The 25,230-nt window shown below is 33.3% G+C and overlaps 2 protein-coding genes across 4 annotated transcripts; both read right to left on the reverse strand.

Annotated features, from left to right (window-relative positions):
- Positions 1 to 1,543: 1,543 nt before the first annotated feature.
- On the reverse strand, positions 1,544 to 8,450 carry LOC111463476 (MICOS complex subunit Mic60-like). Of its 3 annotated transcripts, XM_023107423.1 has the most exons (13): positions 7,949 to 8,450; positions 7,573 to 7,639; positions 6,210 to 6,938; positions 5,975 to 6,112; positions 5,724 to 5,876; positions 5,548 to 5,625; positions 5,298 to 5,390; positions 5,100 to 5,219; positions 4,301 to 4,378; positions 3,276 to 3,455; positions 2,493 to 2,594; positions 2,162 to 2,404; positions 1,544 to 2,030 (listed from the first exon to the last, which is right to left on the reverse strand). In XM_023107423.1, the coding sequence occupies exons 1-12, from the start codon at positions 7,957 to 7,959 to the stop codon at positions 2,171 to 2,173; spliced, it is 1,983 nt and encodes a 660-aa protein (XP_022963191.1). In that variant the 5' UTR covers positions 7,960 to 8,450; the 3' UTR covers positions 1,544 to 2,030; positions 2,162 to 2,170. The 3 variants fall into 3 exon arrangements, with proteins under 3 accessions (XP_022963191.1, XP_022963189.1, XP_022963192.1); XM_023107421.1 differs by having other exon boundaries at positions 1,544 to 2,404; XM_023107424.1 differs by having other exon boundaries at positions 1,544 to 2,404; positions 7,573 to 7,636; positions 7,949 to 8,449.
- A 377-nt stretch (positions 8,451 to 8,827) lies between these two features.
- On the reverse strand, positions 8,828 to 11,581 carry LOC111463610 (uncharacterized oxidoreductase SSP0419-like). Its single transcript, XM_023107627.1, has 3 exons — positions 11,140 to 11,581; positions 10,581 to 10,740; positions 8,828 to 9,276 (listed from the first exon to the last, which is right to left on the reverse strand). Exons 1-3 carry the CDS (start codon positions 11,474 to 11,476, stop codon positions 8,922 to 8,924), a joined length of 852 nt encoding a protein of 283 aa, XP_022963395.1. The 5' UTR covers positions 11,477 to 11,581; the 3' UTR covers positions 8,828 to 8,921.
- Positions 11,582 to 25,230: the final 13,649 nt, after the last annotated feature.

The raw sequence follows: 25,230 nt of genomic DNA on the forward strand, positions 1-25,230 counted from the left end.
TTATATTAAAAGAACAGGTATTGTGGACAGTGAGATGCACCTAATGAAGCTAAAATAAATAATATAAAATTGACTTAATAATCCCTATTACCCCCAACAAATTCATTCCGTAACAATCAACTACACAGCTATCGAATATCATCTTATTTACGCTTCTTGGCTTTCGTTCAAGGTTTTTAAAATGCGTCTGTTAAATAGAGGTTTTCATACCCTTGTAAAGAACGTTTTATTCCCTTTTCCCACCAACGTGAGATCTTTTAATCCACCATCATTTGGGACCTAGCGTTCTCGATGACACTTATTCCTCCATCCAATAATCGATGTGAGCTCTCACAATCTACCCTTTTGAGGGCTAGCGTCCTAGCTGACTACCACTTATATTTAACTATTTGTCTACCATGGTAATTAAAGTCTTATTTATTATACTCGGTTGATTTAGGTGAATTTTTACAATGAGTGAAAGATGTGGGCATTATTGATAAATAATGAGAAAATTGGGAGGCAGATGGTAATAATAAGAATGGAATTATGGGGAGAGTTTGTTGGTAGTGCCATTCATCGGAATGGAATGATTGGGACTGCAGCGGCGGCTATGAGCATGTTATGAACAATATTCTTCGGTAATTTTGAGTGCCATTATTATGCAGTTTTGTATTTAGCTCAGCTGTCACCTCGCATGTTCCTTCTGTTCATTCTAAAACTCTCTCTCTACCCATGCCCATCCCCATGTTCCATCCTCAAATAATATGTTATATAGTGGTTGATTAGGCACTAATTGTGATTAAGACCCTAAAACTTCCACTATATGATATATATAGTTGATTAAGACTGTAATTGCATATTATTATATCTAAGTTTCACACTAAATAAAGTCAAATTTCATCTTGTCCCTGTATTATTAATTTTGATACATTTTGAACCGAATGAAAACTAAATTCAATGGTAAGAATGTAGTGATCAAATTGAAACTAATTGAATAAATCAAGCAAAATATAACATTTTGAAATCTAAAGAAGAAACGGAACCGATACTTAAATTTTAACAAACTTGGCTTTAAAGAATTCGAAAGGTCACTTGATTAAATGGTCGTCTCTATTTGTTCAAATATGGTTGAACTTTTGAACCCGATCTGGCTGCATCTTTAAAGCAATATTAAAATTAGAAAAGTAAGAACTTCAACTTCAACTTCACCTTACCCAATCCCATTCTTTCCTCTATCCTTGTGTTGGGTTCATCATCCAACCATAGTTTTACTAATTTTAATCCAGAATTTCAGAAAAGTAGATAGCTAAGCTAGGGCGAGGATTTAGACTAGGGCGTATTTTGCTAAAGATATTGAACCTATATTTGCCCTATGGAGCTGTCAAGCTTGATTTTACAGAATAGACTCAAAAGGTTTCACAGTACTCAAAATAGTTTCCCTAAGCTTTTACTCAAAAGCTCAAGTTTCTTAGACTAGAGTTTTCAAAATCATAGACTTACAACCCCACAAATCAGACTTTAGGCTCCAAACAGCTCTCAACAAAGGCCTCCTATGTCAGAATATTGTCTTTTGTCCGACAAGAATCTTCTATTTCTAAATAAGACGATTCCTAAAACATTTTTAATGCCCGATCTCAGACATGAATATCCTTTGAGAACAACTAATCACAAGTAGCTAGAGGAAAATAATACCACCAAGGTCCCCTTCGGTCTTCCCCCAGTCAGATCTGAGCTAACCACCAAACGTGCTTATAATCAAACAGATCAAGCAAAAGCAAAGCATTTAGAAACTAAGCAATAAGCCAAGTCAGTATAATGAAAATTCAGAGCTTCTCAGTGAGAATAAGAACCAAGTAGTTCCATTCACAATGAGCTTGGCCTTTCTCAGAAGAGCAAGAATGGCTGCTGCTGTTGCTTCTCTTCGCGCTGCAGTAGAAACTCTCGAGTAAAATCTGTTCTTCATAAAAATTTTATCAATGTCAATACATAAAGAATGGCGGAAACCAAGAATTGACCACTTCCGTCGCTTGAAAACTCATGTTATTTCCCTGGGTAGACACAGAATTTCAGATGCTCATTAGATTGAACCTTCGACTAAGAGGTTTGACATGAAGCTAACAAATATATAGTATCAAGAAAGCACAATCGGTGCCCGGATACCAGAGAGATGGAAAATTACTCGGAGGTATTATGTAAGGCTTATTGATGAGGCATATAGTTGAAGCAGGGTAAGCGCTTGCTCCGTGATGGCTCGATTTCTTGCTTGCCTAACCCAATCATGAGCCAACTCTTCTGCTTTTGTGCCTTTCACACCTTCTTCTAGAGTATGTGCTGCTTCAGCCAAGTTTCCTTCAGCTAAGTAGGACTCCACTCGGTTGATGATGGATTCAATCCCACTGCCAGATTGGTCAACCTCCTTCACCTAAAGGAGGTCAAGGAAAGTTCTGAAACCACAGCAGTAGAGGAGAGTAAGTGGGAAGCTAAAGGAGGCTTTTTTCCTTTTAATGTACCTTAATCCAAGATGCTACACGGGCTAAAGAATGCGCCAAAATGCCACCGCCACCAGGTGGGATCAAGCTCAATTGCCGTAATGATGCTTTTAGTGTATCAAACTGCATGCAGGGTGGTGGTTTAGCTGATACTTTCACATGAAATATGAAAACTTTATTATCAAATAATCAATATTGTAAATTACAAGTAAACAGCATTGAACAACATTCCAGAAACCATCGGTTCTATAAAATCATAGAATTACGATAGTTTGATTCAATATATATTTAGGTGAAAAGATGGCAAAGGTAAAACGATGATTTGATTTACTGCCCAGAAGGGCGATTCACGTTGACAGATAAGGTTGAAAGTAGTAAGAATTTCTCAAAAACCAAAAAAGTTGTTAGCTATAGAAGAACTTCTATACCACACTAATGTTTTCTTTCGTTGCCTTTTTCTCCGCACTTCCATCTTAACTTTCAAAACCACAGCTATTCAACCATGTTTTCCCTATTTTTTTCTTGATATCCATGAGTGATGGGTCAGCTTACGCGCATCTCGACTATTCTCACGGAACAATCATATGATTCTACTACATTTGATTTTTAAGATAATTCATAAGATATTAAATTCTAGGTAGGTAGCCACCATGACCAAATGACCAAATGACCAAATAACTCTGAAACCAAGCAGCCTCAAAGTATTCTAGTAAAAGAAAAATGATGCGGATCATAAAAATATGTAATATTTTAAGAGAGAAGAATGATAAAATTTGTCTTCCAACCGGGGAGAAATTAGAGTACCTTTTGTGTCATTCGCAACAAAGTATCTGAGCCATTATTCAATATTTCTTTCGGAATGGATGAAAGGATCAGCTCTAAGTTAGAATCTTTATCAATGCCTTGAAGATCAACTCGTAATGCTTCTATTTCAGCCTGGATTGGTAAACCTCTTGAAAGTGCATCTTCAAGAGCCAGTGCCCCCTATAAGATTAATAACTTATAGTTGAATAAATACTTTGAGACTAATTAGGTTGGAAGAGCGCTACTAAAATATAAAAAATGATTTACTGCCATTAAAATTCCCGAGACACCTTGCACTTGAGCATAATGATTTACTACCAATATATAGAGGAAACAACTTTCTTAACAAATGAAATACAAAAGACAGGATTAGAAATCTTCAGAAAATACCAAAAAGTTTATGGAAAATACTCCAGTCAGCACAAATAACAAAAAGAGGATAATTAGAAAATTTTCGACAAAGGAATCTCCAATTCGAAGCTTACAACCAAGCCCATTCACCCATGAAGCAACAAAAGAAGAGAAAATGAAAATGTTGTAGCACAAACATCAAGACAAGCAATTTTACAGAGTCAAAACCTGGCCTTCATATTTAGATCAAAGTCAGACCATGTTTTCAGAAGGAGCTCCACTAAACATAATTTTTGCGTACCATTTTATAAAAAACTAACATTGTTTTCAAATTTTCTCGTACCCCCTTTTTTATGTTTTTGAAAACATACAGTTTTTTAGATTTATTTAGAACATAAGGCATGCATATACTTTGGGAGAGACCTGGCTACAACTATCTTAACCTATAAGTTTTCATAACCGGTTTAATCTCAATGTTTATTAGTTCCCTCTTTGCATGAATAAGATGTAAATCTGATGAAACAATGACCACCTTCAAGAGTATTGAAACTACTAATATAGATGTACGCACCAGCAAGGAAACAAAATTTTCTCCAAAAGTAAGTTTAGATTTCAATTTCTCTACTACGTGTAGGAAATGCAAACATCATCAGTAAGTAGGAGTACAGCTTTACCAATGCAATCTTCTGAGCTGAGTGACTCTGACGAGCTTCTTCAGACCTTGCATAGAATGCCATGCACAGGGCATTTATCTGCAAAAAGTTCTATACATAAAAAAATGCCCACTGATAGATTGATTGACTGTATTCAGGCCAATAGCATTCAATCAAGGAAAATAAAAGAACAAACTAAGGACGGTAAACAGCACCAATGACAACATGACTAAAGACAGAGCAATATTGGAACATTCACGACATTGACAATTAAGTTCGCTTCTCTTCTAAGGAAAATAAAAATAAACTATTTTATCAAAGCAGTATGAAAAATGAAGATTTGTGACTAGACTACTTCTCGTCTCTGGTCAGAATGACACTCAAACAATATTTCAACATTGAGAGAAAAAAAATTGTTTTCACTTTCCACAATCATTTAGGGACCAAGAAAAGCCACATGGCATTGAGCTGCGGCTCTTGAACCAAGTTTTTTCTTACATATACAATAATCCAAAGTTGACCTTACTTTTAGAGCCACTCCTCCTCTTACATTTACACTGGAAAAGCTGAGGAAGTTGTTACACTAATGTACAGCTGACATGTATTTATTGTTGTGTAAAATTCTCATGAAGCAATTTCCATAAACATTACTAATGAGTATACTGCATCTTATGAAGAAAATTTCCCCTCGACTGTGAGATCAAACCAGTTTTTTTTTCTTTTTTCCTGTAAATTTTATTAATGTTATCTTATAGCCAGTTCCTGGCTGGGCAAGGCGTTTTGAGCTTGATAAATCAATAACTAATGCAAGATTGCTCACATGAAGATTTGCTTCGGCTATCTTTTCTATCTGGGCAGCCTTCTCACTCGCAATTTCCGCAGCTAACTGTGCCTTTGCCATGTCTTCACGACATCTCAACCTCAATTCTACCTCATTTTCCTGCAATGAAATTAATTTTAAAAATTATTTTCAAGGAACAGCAACTTGAGCTTGTTTGTTATTAAAGAAACACTCCACCTTCTGTTCAAGTTCCTTCTGATATTTTTCTTCCAATTTTTCTTGAAGAGACTTCTGAGCAGCAGCTGATTTTGTTCTTTCTCGTTTTAACTCCTGAAAATGATTAAAAGCCCAAAAGGCCACTTATAAGAATGAGAGGAACACAATAACAGTGTCCGCGTATGCATATTCTGGCATATGCATGTTCTCTGTGCACTTGATATGTCTACAAGAGTGTCCACGTATGTAATTCGTAAATTGGGAATGCAACCTTGTCTAAAATTGCGGCCTCTTCTGCATGCATAAGTTCCCTAACCTGAGCATCCCTCAATTCCTTTTCCAACTTCTCCTGTATAAAGCAAAAACAGGCAGTCACATTCCACTAATATATATACTAATTACAGACAATCAAAACTGTACGATATTCAATTTTCTATTGATCCATACCTTCAGGGCTCTTTTTTCATCAGCAAAAACACGGGAATCCAGCTCAGCTTGCCTCTTTTCAGCAGCATGAATAGCTTGTAAGAAATCAACAATCAATTTTCCATCCTTGGATATGTAGCCATCATTATACTCTTCAATTTCAGCAATTAAAGCCTGACATCTCATAACCAATAATTTAGAGCTTGACTAAGATTCTTTTACTTAATTCCAACAAAATGTACATCCATTGAAAAGAAGGAAAAGTAAATGACCTCTGTATCTTTGTAAAACTTGTTAGTTTCATCTTTGTCGCCTCCATCCAAAGAAGACATGCCAGCCTTGTCCTTCAAATGGTACGCCTCAAGAAGAGAGCTCGACTTCTCTACAGATTCACCTTTATCAGTCAACTCCTGAATAGATACCAGCATAGACAAATTCACACTAAATTACACAGCTTTTGCAAGAAGTGAATATATTTTAAGAAACAAATGGATAAACTTCAGTTACCTTCAGTCTGTCTTCTGTACTTTCATCTTCTTGTGATGATACTCTGACATCAATTTGTTCAGGTGCTCCATCTGTCGAGCTAGACATTGGTGTAGTTTTAACTTCCTCAACAGACCCATCCCTAGTACTAGACTTGGTGCTTTGCATGTCAAAATTTACATCTGTGGATGTTTTAGATTCTAGATTCTTATCCTCCACTTCACTGATGCATTGTCTAGATACTGGAAAGTCTTTCTCCTCAGTGTTTTCCTGTGGCACCATGCTGGGACTGTCTCGGAACTGACTACCATCTTCCTCTTCATCCAAAGCTTCAAGATGAGGAAGGTGGGTATCTGTCTCAACCGTCTGCTCAGTGGACTCCACAATTGGATTCAAGCTCTCAGTTTCTTCTCTAAGACTATTTGATTTTTGAATTTCTTCTCTACTGGATGAGTCCAATTTGAGCACCACCAAAGGTTGGACATTGTCCAAATCACTTTTCAGAAGAACTGTCTTTGTTGTTTCTACAGAACTATTCTGCTCTATACCACCAGTTAGTTGGTCTAGATAGCCAGTTTGGTAAGCTGCAAAAACAGAAGCGCCAATAACAACACCGCCAAAGACATATTTTGGGAAAGAATTTCCAGACGTAGGTGACACGTTTGTAGGTTGTGGCTTTAGATTTTGCTCGGGTGCAGATGAAAGTTCCCTTCTCTTAGAAATACAAGGTGATATCTGCCAACATTGCACCTGCAACAAAAACCTGTCAAATCAGAAAACATAGGTAGAAGTATACAATTATACCAAAAAATATTTAGTCTCATGCCAGTATATTTTACTGGAGACAGGCTTTTGCAACACACGCAGTTCATTCTCCCATTTTATTTGTCTCACAGCTCTAAGGCGAAATAGAGTGTATCATGAGAATAGAAATATATTAATGGTTTCAAGATTTTTAACACTGTAAATTAATAACAACGGCAGACGCAAGAACAGTACAAATAGCAAGTTCGTGTATATTAAAAGAAAAGGCTCCATGTAGTAAGTTAATAAAGTCTGCCCACACAACTATGTCCACAAGCACGCTGCAAACAGATGAACGCCATATGCATGTGTCTGCTTAGTCGAAAATTAATTTCTAAACATCTGAGTTGCAAATTATCGAAATGCCAAGAAAGAATAGCATAAATAGCAAGTTTGTGTATGTTAAAAGATCCCCATGTTGTAAGCTTCCGCCCAAATGCATCCACAAGCATATAGATGAAGAACTACGTATATGCTTGTAAGTCAGATACACACTTTTCAAACATCTGTTTGCAAATTCTCATGTCGTCTGGATTGTACCAAACGGATTCTGATCGCAAAAATGCGAAATTCTACTTGCCTGTGGTGAAATCTGCCTCCATGTCTTTCCAACAGATTGACGAGATGATAATTTCAGAATTGACCTGCTGAAAATCATGCGATAAGGTCATCTATAAGCATCAGCCGATGTAACTGAAACCATGGAAATCCAAATTCAGACACAACATGGACATTGAAACTAATTATCGTTTATCGCCACATCAAATTCCATTTAACATAACAGTTGAGAATATCAATTACCCTCGGGAGATCAAAGAATTAGAACGTGTCCATTTTCAACCAAACAAGAAAACGTTGCACTTGAAGGACAACCAAAATGACTAAAGAACAAATAACATTAACATAATGAGCAAATTAGAACAGACAAAACACGTAGTTCAGACGCATTTCCGTACCTCCGCCACATAGCGTCTAGGTATTCAGTGAGAACAGCAAGCAACGAAGATGTTTGAGCCAACAACCAAGTAAGCGATTAAATGTAACTATAAGTTGGAAGCGGAAAGTCCGACCTGATACGAGTGCTGAGTTTCGGATTCGATGAATCAAATTAACGATCGCTTGGCCGGAGAGAGATCACCGGAGACGACTGAAACATCAGATGGCAACGGAATTTTACCGCCTAATTAGACGTGTCCGTATAGCTACAAAGAATTTTTCCGCGGGTTGTAATAGATTCTGGTAGGCCCAATAATAGACTGGGCCTTGGGCGGTTTAATCTCTTACTAAAATCCAGGAGATTGATGGGCTGGTCTTGTCTGGGCTGGGCTGAGTTTGGTGGGTGAATCATAAAAGATCGCCCTAATGGACGGCTAACAAGATAACACGTGGCAGAGTCGACTCTAGGTCAACCGCTCAATAAATCGAATCATAGGCGATGCTCGATGTTTCAGACCAAGCTAAGTTGAATCGGACAACGCTGAGAACATTGCCCCACACAAGGAATATGGATAATTTATTATTCTTAAAAGTATCCTAGGCGACTAGACACGTCTAACTGGTGAGGTGGCAAGGATCATGCCACGTGGCAAGAGGAAGAGGCATCCCAACTTGGTCTAACTGGTGAGGTGGCAAGGATCATGCCACATGGCAAGAGGAAGAGGCATCCCAACTTGAAACACTAGGGACGAACCATGTCTCGTCACATAAAGAGAGGCATTAGTTTTCACTATCTCACTCTAATTAAGCTATTTTAAAATCTCGAAGTCTAAAAAAGAAGATTCAAAAAAGACAATATTTGCTAACAGACTATTACAACTTTTCACGTTTAAATCAAATTCACATCGATTTTAGCATAACTTTAAGTATTTAATTATTTAATTTTTTCATACATGTATTGACCTAAAAAAAATGCATGTCACTAACACAAAACTATTTGTTGCTATTCAAAGCTCGTTTAGACATGGCTTCCACAATGAAGTCCTTGATGGAGAGCGGCAAATGGTACATAAGTGCCATGAGGTTAGAATAGCCTCCATATGAGAACCAAGGCGACGGCTTCTTTTTGAGAATGGCGGCCACCGTCTTCTCTGCAAACTCGGCTGTGGGGGCGGCGTTGGGGCCTTGTGAGGCATTGGCTCTGGCCAGCATTGCAGCTTCATATGGCTTGAATAGCTTCAGCTCAGGCATCTGATTGAACCCGGCTACGGCAGAGTTTCCAATGTTTGATTTAATGGCTCCAGGGACAACGTTGATAACCTCGATTCCAAACGGCTTCAGCTCCAACCTTTAATGCAGAAATACCGATCAAAAAGGTCAACCAAACTTCACCGTGTGTAATAAATGTGCAAATTAAATGAAATGTGTCAGAAAATTAAATCGAATATTGATTACAGGCTTAACTTTATTGTTCAAGTTGCCTCCTGATAAGGAAATGAGGGTACTATACTCTAAGTTTCTACCAGAGGTTTGGTTGAAGTTAAGCCAACCACCCATGAAGTTTTCTCCTATTTGGAGTTTGTTTCAGGTTAAACTTTTAATGTAGTAACCAAAAGGACAAATTGTTAGTTCGACTTTGTCAAGATCTAATTGTTAGAAGATAGTTTGTTCAACTCTTTCACCCAAAAATATATGGGATCTAACTAGTGGAGTGGGGAACGAAACATTTCTTATAAATATGTGGAAACTTCACTCTTATAGACGTGTTTTAAAAAACCTTGAGGAGAACCCCAAAAAGGACAATATTTGTAGGGGGGAGCTTAAGCTGTTACAAATGGTACTAGTGCCAAACACCAGGCTGCCAGCAAGAACACTGACCCCCAAAGGAAGTGGATTGTGAGATCCTACATCAGCTGGAGAGGCAAACGAAGCATTCCTCGTAAGGGTGTGAAAACTTCTCCCTAGTAGACGCGTTTTAAAAACCTTGAGAGGAAGCCCAGAAATGAAAACAAAAAAGAGAACAATATCTAGTAGCGGTGGGCTTGGGCGGTTACACTCAATTATCAAAAACCAAAAACTAAAAACTTAATGGTTAGACCAAAGATTCAGCATAAAGATCCAACCAACAAGAAGAAAAATAATTGCATACATAATAGTTGGGAACTTCCATTGACTGATGCAGTTATTTGGATCTTTTGTATGGGTCTATAACAATTGCATTCATAGCTAAATGTATTCTCTAAATAACTTTCAGCTACTAAAAATAACTCACATAAAATAGTCGATGGAAGACAGAAGTAGGTAAGTATTTTCCAACCTGAACTAAAGTAAAAAGTTTCAAACCCAATACCCAATCAAACAAACAAAAAACATCCAAATGTTCAAATCCAACTAAGCAATATTCATCAGAAAAGGAAAAAAGTGGAATAAACATGCTACAATAAACCATAAATCTTCAGGAATCAGAACTTAATCCACCAAAATGTTAATTTAAGCTAAGAATTGAATTCCCTATAATTATCATTTGTGAGGGTCTAGAAGAAGATCGTGTTTATCGACCAAGCCAAGGCAAAACATTCTGGGGAAGTTCATGAGCACAAAACATTTGTTTATTATAGAAATGATGTGAATCAAAGAGGTATAAACACGAACCTCAGACAGTCAGAAATGGCATGAATGGCAGCTTTAGTGGCAGTATAAGCACCCGCCCATGGAAAAGGTGCTAATACAGTAACACTTCCCAAATTTACAATCTTCCCCTTTCTTCGTGATGCCATGTGAGGAACCACCGCTTGAATTAATCTCATGGCCCCTGCAAATGAAATTCCAAATTTTTTAGTATAAATAATTGTTTTGAATAGCATATTTAAAGTGATTTAAACAATTTGAAGTTCAATACCAAATAAATCCAAACAACAACTTAGTTTTAACTATACCAAAAACTAATCACCTCAGTAGATTAGAAGAGAAGATGATATCCTTCAGTGTTCGTTTGTTACAACGATTGGATCAAATGATAATCTCAAAATAATGTCTAAATTCGACATCAAATGATTCACAATTTCAAATCCCTAATTTCGACATCAAATGGTTTTCTGGTATGAAAAGTGAAATGAAACAAGAAAGAATTCCAGAATTAAAATACGATTGACTTAACAGATTGATGAGAAAGTAATTTGTTAGACAGACAGAGATAAAGAGAGCATTTCACCGAAAACATTGGTATTGAATGCGTTCTGCATAGATGAAAGAGGAACCTCGGCTATGGGGCCAATACACTGAACTCCAGCGTTGTTCACCAAAATATCAATCCGACCGAATTTTTCAATGACAATAGACGTTAATCGCTCAACGCTTTGGTCGGAGAGAACATCGAGTTCTTGTAAGAAAAACCTGGGATCGTGCTCCAGGTCCGCCATTGAGGAGCGAGATCTACTGGTTGCGACCACCAAACAATCCTGATCGGCAAATGCTCGGGCGAGGGAATGACCTATGCCTCCGTCGGAACAGCCGGAGATGACAACCACTTCTTTTCCGGCGAACTCCATGACCCTTTCTCTGCAAGTGTCGATGTGTCGGGCTTGGGCAGTGACCCTTAAAGCCGCTAAATAAATCGGAAAGTGAAGCTCTGCGTTGCAATTTTGTTTCGATAAGATTTTTCGTAAATATATAAAAGGAATTTATTATTTAAAAAAAAATACATGAATAAAGAGAGAATCTTAATTAGCTGGTAGTTTAATGGAGATGTATAATAACTTTGAGATGACCTTTTAAAATATAAATAATTAATTTTAACATTTTTAATACAAGTATTTAAAGATTAGGTTATTCTGAGTATATAAATTCAACTAATTAAGATATATTGAATCTTAAAAGGTTAGAAATTCAAACCCAAAAAATATTATTTCTATCCAAATAAATTAAAATTTGAAATTATTGAGATATTTCCGATTTTTATTTTATTTAAATCTTTTAATAATTTCTCATAAAATACATTTAAATTCCTTTTAGGGCTATTTCCTCTGTCCTTCCCTTAGACGGATAATTATTTAAAAGGTTTTTTAGAGATAAAATATAAGATAAGGTTTAAGATGCAATAAATAGTGAGCCATCTAGTGAGAATATATTCAAATTTGAATGGAAGATGTAATAAATAGTGATCCATCTAGTGAGAATATATTCAAATTTGAATGGAAGATTTATATAAATTTACCGATCTCTCTCTTTCTTTCCCTCTTATAAATTAGCAGCTCCCGTTCACAACTCAATATATCATCTAAACTCGATTAAAATTTTTAGAGATTTATAAATCCTCGTGAAAATGATCCTCAAAATCAAGTTTACTAAAAAAGATCCAACGACCCATCTTGATGATGAAAAAACTGATCAGAATTTTTCACCATTTCCTCCTTATGAACTTTACAATGCTGGTCAATGTAAGAAAAAGTTATCTTTGAAGATTCGATTACCATTAATGCACAAAAGTAGTTTAGACGGAACCATTGACCGCCGTCGTGAGAAGAGGCCTCGTGATGATGTTAAAGCAACCGAGACTGTCACTGATTTAGAACTCCAGTTGCCGTTGAAGAAGCGTAAGGCTCTACGAATGTACTGCTGTGAGATGCAAACGCCTGATATTCTCAAATCTTCGATGCTTTCTCATGAACTCTTACCTGATTGTGTAAAACCAAATGATAAATTTTAAATAATGATTGAGTATGGTTTGGATTGGATGAAATTTTGTAGTTGTGATTGAATTGTTTTTTAACCTTAATTACAATTTGAATGAGAATTCGAGGTTTCACTATCTTCTTTGATATTTTTTTACATCATTTAAAAATAATTAACTTTTAATTTTTTAAAAAATTTAAATAATTAATTTTTCCCCATAACTTTTAATAAATTGTCTATACTATCTTTGAATTATAGGATTTATTACAATCACATCAACTTGTATATTTCATTTAAGTAGGGGTTTTCTTGTATGCTTTTCATTCGATTTGTAGTAGGGCAAGAAAATCACCCATTTGATCGAGTATGTATAAATTTAGTAACATTTTTCCCACAAGATCTATTGCACTATTCTTTCACTGTGAACAACGTAAAGCAACGATAGAATAGTTTATGAAATGAGTGGAGGAGCCGAAAATATCGAAAAAGCTAAAAGTCAGCCAAAAGAGCTCAAACTCTTTTTATCCAGTAGTTTACGGGATAAATTGATCAGTTTGGGCTAACTTGTGAGATCCAGGCTGTTTCTCGAAGTCAACGTGATACTATGACCGTTTACAGTGGAAAAACTCATTCTACCAAAAATGATGAAAAGGTGAATAAGGGTTAAATCTTAATTTGTTCAGTATCTCAACCAAACTTTGTATTTTGTTAAATATTTTCACCTGGGAGTAGATTGAAACATTTTTTTTAACTCAATTAATTATTTAGTTCCATTAATTAATTCAGATTATTATGGTCATTTTTAAAATTTTTATAATATATTTTAAAAAATTATCTCAAATATTTAAAAATTATTTTAAAAATGTTTTGGAGAATAAATAATTATAAAATTGAAATTATTCAGGTATTTTGAATTTAAAAAATGGAAGATTTTTATTTTATTTAAATTTTTTAATAATTTATCATAAAATACATTCAACTTCTTTAGAGATTGTAATTTTCTCCGTCCTTCCCTTTTCTTTCCCTCCACTGATAGTTATTTAAAAGATTAAAATATTTTTTTAGGGATAAAAAATGAGATAAGATTTAAGATGTAATAAATAGCGATCTCTCCTTATAAGACTAAGAATATATTCAAATTTGAATCGGAGATTTATATAATTTCCTAATCTCTTCTCCTTTCTTCCTCTTTTATAAATTAGTAGCTCCAGTTCACAACTCAATATATCATCTAAACCCGACTAAAAATTTTAGAGATTTACAGATCCTCGTGAAAATGATCCTCAAAATCAAGTTTACTAAAAAAGATCGAACGACCCCTCTTGATGATGAAAAAACTGATCAGAATTTTTCACCACTTCCTCCTCATGAACTTTACAATGCTCGTCAATGTAAGAAGAAGTTATCTTTGAAGATTCGATTACCCTTAATGCACAAAAGTAGTTTAGACGGTACCACTGACCGCCGTCGTGAGAAGAGGCCTCGTGATGATGTTAAAGCGACCGAGACTGTCACTGATTTGGAACTCCAATTGCCGTTGAAGAAGCGTAAAGCTATACGAATGTATTGTTGTGAGATGCAAACGCCCGTTGCTCTCAAATCTTTGATACTTCCTCCTGAGCTCTTATCACATGATTGTATCAAACCAGACGATGAACTTTAAATAATAATTATAAGTATGATTTTAATTGAATGAAATTTTTTAGCTGTGATTGAATTGTTTTTTAATCTTAATTATAATTTGAATGAGAATTAGAGGTTTCACTGTCTTCTTTGATATTTTTTTACATCATTTAAAAACAATTAACTTTTTTTTTCAAATTTATATAATTAATTTTTACATAGAACTTTTAATAAATTGTCTATACTATCTTGAATTATCCGATTTATTACAATCACATCAACGTTATATTTTATTTCAGTAGGAGCTTTCTTTGCTTCTCATCAAAATTTGTAGTAGGAGAAAAAATCACCCTTTGATAGAGTATGTATAAATTTAGTAACACTTTTACCACTGGATCTATTGCACTATTCTTTCACGGTAAACAACTTAAAGCAAAGGTAAAATATTTTATGAAATGAGTGGAGTAACGGAAAAAATCAAAAGGGCTAAAAAGTCAGTCAAAATGACTCGAACTCTTTTGTCCCAGTAGTTTATTGGATATATTGATAAGTTGGGCTAGCCGGTGATCTGGGTTGTTTCTCGAGGAGGTCAGCATGACACTATGATTGTTTAGAGTGGAAAAACCGATTCTACCCTTAATTTTAACAAAGATAAAGAAACGTGAATAAAGGAATAAACGTGTATATATATAACTATTTTCACTAAATATCTTATTTTCTATTATTAATATTGTAGGAATATATTGTTACTGGACAAAATTTAATCTTCTCATATTTCCGACTTTATTTTTAAAGTTTGTTCACCAAATCTTTTCTATCCTATGGCCAATTTTAATGGATTGTTCTTACAACATTTATAGAATTGCCATACATGATCGATAAAAGAAAATAGATCTAATCCTAAATTAATTTCTTATAACCATAACTAGGAAGAGAGGTGAGATTGTGCGGTGAGGAGAGGTGAGAGGTTGGTGGAGAGAGTTAAGAAAATTTTATTTTTTTTATTTTTTATTTTTAAGTAATCATTCTTAGTTATTTATTTATGAATTATTATTATTATATTTTTTTATTTATTTATTTATTTTTATTTTTATTTTTTTTTGCCTATTACATATTATTTTGTCTTCTTCCTTTTTCCTCTCTTTCGTCTCTCTTTAGGAGTGTTCGTTGATTAATTAATCAGATTCAAACATTTTTTTAAACTCAATTAATTATTTGAATTATAAATTTTTTAACTTATATTCACTTCAATTAATTCATTCAAATTATTCATGTCATTTTTAAAATTTTTATTTTTAATAAAATGAAAGAGTTGGTAAGGAGCTATTCAAATTCTATATTTTGAAAAATTATCTCAAAATACTTAAAAATTATTTTTTTTAAAATGTTGGAGAATAAATAATTTAAAAATAATTATAAAATTGAATAATATATATATATATATATATTCGAATTTAACATTATTTTTACTAAAACTCAGTCAATATAAATTCAACTAATTAAGGTATAGAGTATATATTTTCGATCCATGTTAAAAATTTAAACCCAAAAAAATATTGTTTATACCTAAATAAATTAAGAATTGAAATTATTTCGATATTTTAAATTTTAAAAATGGAATATTTTTATTTTATTTAATTTTTTTAATAATTTATCATAAAATACATTCAAATTCTTTTAATAATTTCAAACGCCTGATATTCTCAAATCTTCGATGCTTCCTCATGAGCTCTTACCTGATTGTGTAAAACCAGACGATAAATTTTAAATAATAATTACGAGTATGGTTTTGATTGTGTGAATGTTTGCTGAATCCACCACACCTAAATGGTGTGAAAGTTATCTTATTTATAATCAAATAAATTACAAGTATATGGAAATAGCAATAAATGGAAATAACAATTGGAAAGATAACTATGGTAATAATAAATTACAAGTATATGGAAATAGCAATAAATGGAAATAACAATTGGAAAGATAACTATGGTAATAAGCAAATATAAGTATATGGAAATAGCAATAAATGGAAATAACAATTGGAAAGATAACTATGGTAATAAGCAAATATCTGATATTTGCCTTATAATAAAATATCAAATATAATATATATGGTAAACTATAATTTATTACTAAATATCCTTAACACCCCACCGCAAGCTAAGCGTCGGATTTAAACGAACGTGAAGCTTGAATCTGAAAAATTCAAAGAGGTTGAGAAACACTTTTCGTGAAGATGTCAACAACCTGGTTCAGAGGAGGCGTAGAGAAACACTTTCTTGGCCATCGAAAATTGCAGAGGGATCGCGCTCAGCGGCGATGCTGCCTTGGCTTCGGCGAGAATATGTCTAACCCATGAAGAGGGATTGTCGCTTAGCGACGATGCTGCCTTGGCTCTGGTGAGAATATGTCAAACCCCAAGAAGTAGAAGGGGAAACCTAGAGCAAGGGACAAAGACAATGTTGAAGCCGGAAGAGTCGCCACATTGGGCGAATGAGCCAATTTTGGCGAGAAGGGCAGCTGGAAGAGTCGCCACATTGGGCGAATGAGCCAATTTTGGCGAGAAGGGCGGCGGCAACTTGGTTGGCGAAGATGCCAGTGCGGCGCTCAGATTCCAAAGGTAAATCTCTGCAGAAGGTCGATGGGCTTATTGAGATTCTGTATATTTTCGAAGAGGGATGCTGATGAAGATCCTAAGATTAGGGTTTTTGTGAAGGATGAATGATGAAGGATGAAGGGAAGAATTGTGAAGAAAATGAAGGAGGCTATGTTTGGAAAAGGTGAGGTTGTATGTACAGAGTATGGCGAAGGATGATTTGGAGGTCAAAAAGGTGGAGCCGAAGAATAATCAATCGACTCTGCATGTGACAGCCATGATGACTGCCCCTGCGGCATCAAAGACAACAGTGGTGGTGGAGAAGAACAGTAGAAGATTTCAAAAGCCATTGAAAAGAAAGGATCTAGGTTGCTAAACCAAAATGGCTCTGATACCATGTTAGGAATCACGACTCTCCACAATGGTATGATATTGTCCACTTTGAGCATAAGCTCTCATGGCTTTGCTTTGGGCTTCCCCAAAAGGCCTCATGCCAATGGAGATAGTATTCCTCACTTATAAACCCATGATCTTCCACTAAATTAACCAATGTGGGACACTCCCAATCCCAATAATCCTCAACACCTCCCCTCGAACAAAGCACACTATAAGCCTCCCCTGAGGCTTATGGAGCTCTCGAATAGCCTCCCCTTAATTGAGGCTCGACTCCTTTCTCTGGAGCCCTCGAACAAAGTACACCATTTGTTCGACATGTTAGTCACTTTTGACTACACCTTCGAGGCTCGCCATTCTTTGTTCGATATTTGAGGATTCTATTGGCATGGTTAGGTTTAGGGCATGGCTCTGATACCATGTGAATGTTTGCTGAATCCACCACACCTAAATGGTGTGAAAGTTATCTTATTTATAATCAAATAAATTACAAGTATATGGAAATAGCAATAAATGGAAATAACAATTGGAAAGATAACTATGGTAATAATAAGGCAAATNAATAAATTACAAGTATATGGAAATAGCAATAAATGGAAATAACAATTGGAAAGATAACTATGGTAATAAGCAAATATTAGATATTTGCCTTATAATAAAATATCAAATATAATATATATGGTAAACTATAATTTATTACTAAATATCCTTAACAGATTGAATAAATTTTTTTAGTTGTGATTGAATTGTTTTTTAACCTTAAGAATATGAATTCGAGGTTCCATATCTTCTTTGATATTTTTTTTACATCATTCATGACTTTTAATAAATTGTCTATACTATCTTTGAATTATCTGATGCATTACTATCACATCGACTTATATATTTTATTTAAGTAGGGGCTTTCTTGTACGCTTCTCATCTGTAATAGGCGAGAAAATCACATGTTTGATCGAGTATGTAAAAATTTAGTAACACTCTTCCCACAAGATCTATTGCACTATTCTTTCACCGTAAACAAGGTAAAGCGAACGTAGAATACTTTATGAAATGAATGGAGTAGCTAAAAATATCAAAAGGGCTAAAAATCGGCCAAAAGAGCTCAAACTCTTTTTTCCCAGTAGTTTACCGGATAAATTGATAAGTTGGACTAACTGGCGATCCAAGCTTTTTCTTAAGGTCAACGTGACACTATGACTATTTACGGTGGAAAGCTCATTCTACCCTTAATTTTACCAAAGATGATGAAAACCTGAAGAAGGTTAAATCAAAATTTGAATGGATCAGTTATCTCTTAATTTGTTTGGTTATATTTTGTTAAATATTTCAAATTCCAATATTAATTTAGGTGACTATTTTATTGCATTAAAAACAGTAGAAATTGAACTAATAAAAAACAGGTATAAAAACCAAATTGTTCTAGTTGGTGGAAGTTACCAATAAAAGAAGTACACGTGTATATACATATAGAAGAAGTGTGTATATTAAAAAAATATATATGTATTTTTAAAAAATTAATGAAATAAAAATATTTAGGACAAAAATGAGAGAAATTTATTTGAATACTTTAACTCTTGGAGTGATTTTCAATTTCGCCCTTTTTAAAATAAATTTATTTAACAATTTTGTAGATATTATATGTAAGGACCGAAATTTTCTACTTAATTTAAGGTCGCTATTGTGTACATATCTTAAACATTGAATGCGAAAGACTTCATTTAAATTTCATAAAACATATCCTTTATCTTAAAACACAATTATGGACTTAGGTGTTTCGAAAACATCTTTAAACGACATAGCAAAAGACTAAATAAAATAAATAAGCGTTTAAGTTAAAAACATCATATTCTAGCCTAAGCGTAAGAAAATAAATACCACTATCTTATGCATGTGTTATAGTCTCGAGTTGCGATGCCGTCGTCAGCCGTACATGAATGTCTTGCCTTAATCTGAAAAATGTAGTAGTACATGGCTTGAGTATTTAAAGAAATATTCCGTAAGTGACCCCACTATTGGTGGTTAAATGCAAGAACATGCGAATGCAATGACGGGACCTATCATTTCAATCTATTTTCCTACGGTACTGTCCTAACGGGTAATTTGGACGTGTACCATATACTCTACACATAGCCTATACATGCGAGTATGGGCTCACCTGTCAGTTCGCACACCGCTGGCCACTTTCCTTGTCGGGCGAGCATACTCTAGAAGCTCCTTAGGCCATACACCCGTTAGAACTAGTAACTATCACGGCAGTACTATGCAAAACATAACGATCGTTGTCCTGTCATTGGACATACGCGTTCGTACCCTCGTGATAGAATAGGGATATCCTCAAATGCATGAGGTCCCCAATATTTCTATTTTTATCATTAATGAATATAACCTCGCTATCATCTTTCATGCTTAACATGTCATTTCTCATTTTTCAGTCTACGTATCATACATAATCCTAATGGGGTTACATTTCATTTCATTTATCGTGATATCATGTCATTCATAACTTATTGTATACGTACAACTTAGAAAACATAAAATAACGCTTCATACTTTTAACATGTCATTTCATAACGTGCAATTCGTACAACAATTACCTCAATGGTCACACAAAACAATCTAAACATAACATATCACATCACAATATCGTAAACACTTCGTGGTCATATCGTTCCCTAACTTATCATAGCCTTAACGTTCTTATACCTATCACAGTTATATCGTTACGCGAACGTACCTTAGTCATATTATCACAGGAACGTATCCTAACGCTATCGTTCTATCAACCTATCACAAACCTATCATTTTCTACCCATATGCTAACCATATTCTTTCATCACTGTTGTAGGGAATATATTGTTACGGGACAAAATTTAATCTTCTCATATTTCCGATTTTAATTTTAAATTTTGTTCACCAAATCTTTCCTCAGTCTTCCTTCCTCACTCCTGATTGTATAGATAGATTTTCATTCTCTAAACAGACAGTACTCCCCAGTATTTATTTTCTAAACAAATATTATTCGTCAATTTTAATCCATTGTTTGCCTAATCTTACAAATTTATAAAATTGCCAACAAAAAATCTAATTAATTTAATACATTAAAATGAGATTTGATTATTACACGGTAAAATATTGGATAAAGAAAATAGATCTGATATTAAATTAATTTCTTATAACCAAAATCTCTAAATTTGTCTGTTGAAAGCCCTATTTTTCCTCAAATCTAACATTTATTATTATTTTTTTTTTATTAATGATATTGTGTCCTGGGTTGAAGAGGGATGAAAGGTTAGTGGAGAGAGGTGGAGAGAGGTGGGTAAATTTTTTTTAAGTAATCATTTTTAGTTATTTATTTATGAATTATTATTTGTATATTTTTTTTATTTGTTATTATTATTATTATTATTATTATTATTATTATTTTGCTATTACATTATATATTATTTTTGTCTTCTTCCTTTCCCATCTCTTTCGTCTCTCACTTAGGAGTGTTCGTTGATTAATTAATCAAATTGAAACATTTTTTTAAACTCAATTAATTATTTGAATTATAAAATTTTTAACTTACATTCACTCCAATTAATTAATTCAAATTATTCAATTTTTAAAATTTTTATTTTTAATAAAATTAAAGAGTTTACTATCTAAATTCTATATTTTGAAAAATTATCTCAAAATACTTAAAAATTGTTTTTTAAAAATGTTGGAGAATAAATAATTTTAAAATAATTATAAAATTAAATAATAATATATTCGAATTTAATATTATTTTTACTAAAACCCACTCAAATAAATTCAACTAGTTAAGATATATTGTATATATTCAAGATCAATATTAGAAATTTATATCCCAAAAAAATATTGTTTCTACTCAAATATGTTAAGAATTGAAATTATTTCGATATTTTAAATCTTAAAAATGGAAGATTTTTATTTTATTTTAATTTTTTAATAATTTATCATAAAATACATTCAAATTCTTTTAGAGGTTGAATTTCCTCGGTCCTTCCATTTTCTTCTCTCTCCCCATAATTATTAAAAGGTTAAAAAGATATTTTTTCAGAGATAAAAAATGAGATAAGATTTAAGATGTAATAAATACGAGCAAGAATTATTCTAATTTGAATTCGAAATTTGTATAGCTTTACTAATCCCTTCCTCTTTCTTCCCTTCTTATAAATTAGTAGCTCCCGTTTATAATTCAATATATTATCTAAACCTGATTAAATTTTTTTAGAGATTTACAAATCCTCGTAAAAATGATCCTCAAAATCAAGTTTACTAAAAAAGATCCAACGACGACCCCTCTTGATGATGAAAAATTTGATCAGAATTTTTCACCACTTCCTCCTCATGAACTTTACAATGCTGGTCAATGTAAGAATAAGTTATCTTTGAAGATTCGATTACCCTTAATACACAAAAGTAGTTTAGACGGTACCACTGACCGCCGTCGTGAGAAGAGGCCTCATAATGATGTTAAAGCGACCGAGACTATCACTGATTTGGAACTCCAATTGCCGTTGAAGAAGCGTAAAGCTATACGAATGTACTGTTGTGAGATGCAAACGCCCGTTGCTCTCAAATCTTTGATGCTTCCTCCTGAACTCTTATCACATGATTGTATCAAACCAGACGATAAACTTTAAATAATAATTATGAGTGTGGTTTTGATTGAATGAAATTTTTTAGTTGTGATTGAATTGTTTTTTAACTTTAATTATAATTTGAATGAGAATTTGAGGTTTCACTATCTTCTTTGATATTTTTTTACATCATTTAAAACAATTGACGTTTAATTTTTTTTTTCAAATTTAAATAATTAATTTTCACCCAGAACTTTTAATAAATTGCCTATACTATCTTTGAATTATCGGGTTTATTACAATCAAATCAACTTATATATTTTATTTAAGTAAGGACTTTCTTATAAGCTTCTCATAAGATCTGTAGTAGGCGAGAAAATCACGTGTTTGATCGAGTATGTATAAATTTAGTAACACTTTTCCTACCAGATCTATTGCACTATTCTTTCACTGTATACAACGTAAAACGAAGGTAAAATATTTTATGAAATGAGTAGAGTAACCAAAAATATCAAAAGGGTTAAAAGTCAGCCAAAATGGCTCAAACTCTTTTTTCCCAGTAGTTTACCGGATAAATTGATAAGTCGGGCCTAGCTAGTGATCTGGGCTGTTTCTCGAGGTCATCGTGACACTATGACTGTTTAAAGTGGAAAAACCCATTCTACCTTGATTTTACCAAAGATGATGAAAACTCAGTAAGAATTTGAATGTATAAGTTATTTCTTAATTTGTTAAGTATCGTTAAATATTTCAAATAAATTTCAATATTTTTTAAATCTCCTATTTTTAGTATACAAATATTTAATCTATGAATTTCAAATTTATATATGAATTTTAATATGTAATAATTTAATATATGAAATTGATAAACTACTTTAACCTTGGCAACTATTTTATTGCATTAAAAACGGTAGAAATTGAATTAATAAAAAATAAATATAAAAGCCAAATTGTTCTAGTTCGTGGAAGTTACCAAAAGTGCATACGTGTGTGCTTTTATATTAAAAAAAAGTCCACGTGTACACACTTACAGAAAAACTGTATATATTAAAAAAAAATATATGTATTTTTAACAAATTAATGAAAATAAAAATATTATGGACCAAGAATTGGAGATTTTTTTTTGTTTGTTAGTTCAAATTATTTATGTCATTTTTAAAATTTTTATTTTTAATAAAAATAAATTGTTAGTGGATAAAAATTTATTAATTTATTTTAAATATTTAATTAAAATTTATAGTTCAAAAAAATTATTTCAAATGGTTAAAAAAATATTTTTAAAATGGTTGCAAAATAAATAATTTTCAAATTGAATAAAAAAAATATATTTACTTATAATTACAAAAATTAATTTCGCCCATGAATCAATTAAATTCATAAAATTTTCATTTATTTCAAGTTAACTCCCGACTACTTTTTATCTTTCCAACCTTCTACCTACAACGACGAGTTAACTACTTCAGTCACAGCGTGACAGAAGAAATTTAAAATATATTTTATTTATTTATTTTTACAAATAAAGTGGAGAGTGATATACCTTTGCATTTATTTCTTGCATGATGGACAAGGGGACCATAAAATTCCTAATTTTATGATAAATTCCATAAGTTTGCTTGATGAGCTCCAAATTATCCATGTTTATTAATTGAGTAACATATCATTTTTAATGCCCTACATCTTAAAAGAATCCAAATCCTCTCGTGATGGTGAAATTACCATGTTGTCCCTCCCATAGTTGACCTGTCCCAACCCCTCTTCATTTTATTTTTAAATTATTAGATCCAAATCATAATATATTTTATTTTATTTAAAAAAAAAAATTGGTCTAAATTAGTATTTTCAATAAAGTCCAAAGGAATATTAATTATGCTCTTCAACTCTCTAAAATTTGTACCAGAACTAAAAAATGAAGCTATTGGATGATGAAAGTCTCACACCTGTTAATTTGAGAGAGAATGATCATGAGTTTCTAAACAAATAATACTCTTTCAGTAGACAATATCATATCATTGTAGAGGGTCGTGTTCATCTAACAGCCGTAACTTCCAATTTCTTTGTTTCATTTCGGGCCAGAAACACCACCAAACAAAGTTTAAAAATTTACACAAGCTAAGGCAGAGAAGAACACACACACACACAAAAAAAAAAAAAAAAAACTAATTCAGACAGTGAAAGCCAGAGAGCTCTGTTTTTCAGGAAATATTGCTTGCCGGAACCGAAATTACAGTACCGGGATGGACTTTTTTAATGGTTATTCCGGCGAAAGCGCCGCCGTGATGGGCGGTTTTTGAAGGTTTGACCAAGTCTTCCCTTCTCCCAGCTTTCTCCTGCTCCATCCTCTGAAGTTTCTCCTCCACTTTCTTCTTCATTACATAAACCCTAGCGCAGCTCGCTCCGATGGACGACATGGTTCCTTACAGTGCCCTTTTTCCTCTTCTTTCTTTAATCGGTGTGTTTCAAGGCCTTAAACCCTCCCGGTATTTATAGTGGCAGCTTGCTTGGAAGGGGCCAGGGGGGCTTCCCTTTGGCCACCTAGTTAATTCGGATCAATTAATTTAGATTTATTTATTTCATGTTAATATCTAATATATTAATTTATTTAATTAAATTTAAAATTATGATGAAGGATAATTAATAATTCATAGATGCTCAATAATGCAAGTCAATTAATTTTTAATTCCAGCGTGGAGAAAACGGTTGAGAGACGGCCACTACCGTTTACCGTTTACCAGAATGGTTTTGAAAGTACACAGAATGACGGACAAAAACGGTGGGGGAACCTCAATCTCTCTCTCTCTCTCTCTCTCTCTCTCTCTGGATATTTGGAAATATTGGGTTTCTATTCGGTGCGGCACTCACACAACGCGTATTGTGAGGACGCCGCGTCAGCATAAAGATATTTTTTAATACAGGCGGCCAAAGTTGCGCTTACTTGTCAGATACTTACTGGCTAAGACTCCGAGGTCATAATCGGAATTGTGGACTATGGAGACACTTTATTTATTTATTTATTATTTTATAATTTTTTTTCTTAAAATTATTTGATTTGACATTATTTGAAAGCACTTAGAAAAAGTTTTAAAAGTCCAATTTTCATTTGCACCCACTCAATTTTTGCCGACGGGTTTATAATTATGATTATTTTCATATTTTATTAAAAAAAATAGTTTTTATAATAATAATAAACTAAATGACTCATAATTGTAAAGGTAAGAGTCAAATTAAGACTAAGAATAAATTTTGATGATGTAATCATTCTTTTTTTTTTTTTTAATTTGAAATAATTAAAAACGATAAAAGAAATTGGGATTATTATTATTATTTAGGAGATGGAGAAATCAAGTACGCCTGTTACGGAGTACGGAATTTCCATTAAGGTGATAAAGCATCGTGAATTAGATGAGGTTGTCTGCCTTTTTCTTCTTTTTCTTCACTT

Source organism: Cucurbita moschata, unplaced genomic scaffold (genome assembly GCF_002738365.1).
Source record: "Cucurbita moschata cultivar Rifu unplaced genomic scaffold, Cmos_1.0 Cmo_Scf00028, whole genome shotgun sequence".
Lineage (NCBI taxonomy): Eukaryota > Viridiplantae > Streptophyta > Magnoliopsida > Cucurbitales > Cucurbitaceae > Cucurbita > Cucurbita moschata.

Bases quoted from the DNA above. Each gene is read 5' to 3' on its own strand.
- LOC111463610 (XM_023107627.1), bottom strand. From the start codon at position 11,476: ATGGAGTTCGCCGGAAAAGAAGTGGTTGTCATCTCCGGCTGTTCCGAC. The intron at 10,741-11,139 runs GTGAAATGCTCT...TTTCATTTGCAG, and splicing joins ATTCAATACCAATGTTTTCG to GGGCCATGAGATTAATTCAA. The intron at 9,277-10,580 runs GTTCGTGTTTAT...TCTGCATTAAAG, and splicing joins GCCATTTCTGACTGTCTGAG to GTTGGAGCTGAAGCCGTTTG.
- LOC111463476 (XM_023107423.1), bottom strand. The intron at 4,379-5,099 runs GTGAGCAATCTT...AACTTTTTGCAG, and splicing joins TAGCCGAAGCAAATCTTCAT to ATAAATGCCCTGTGCATGGC. The intron at 2,405-2,492 runs GTACATTAAAAG...GACCTCCTTTAG, and splicing joins GTGTAGCATCTTGGATTAAG to GTGAAGGAGGTTGACCAATC.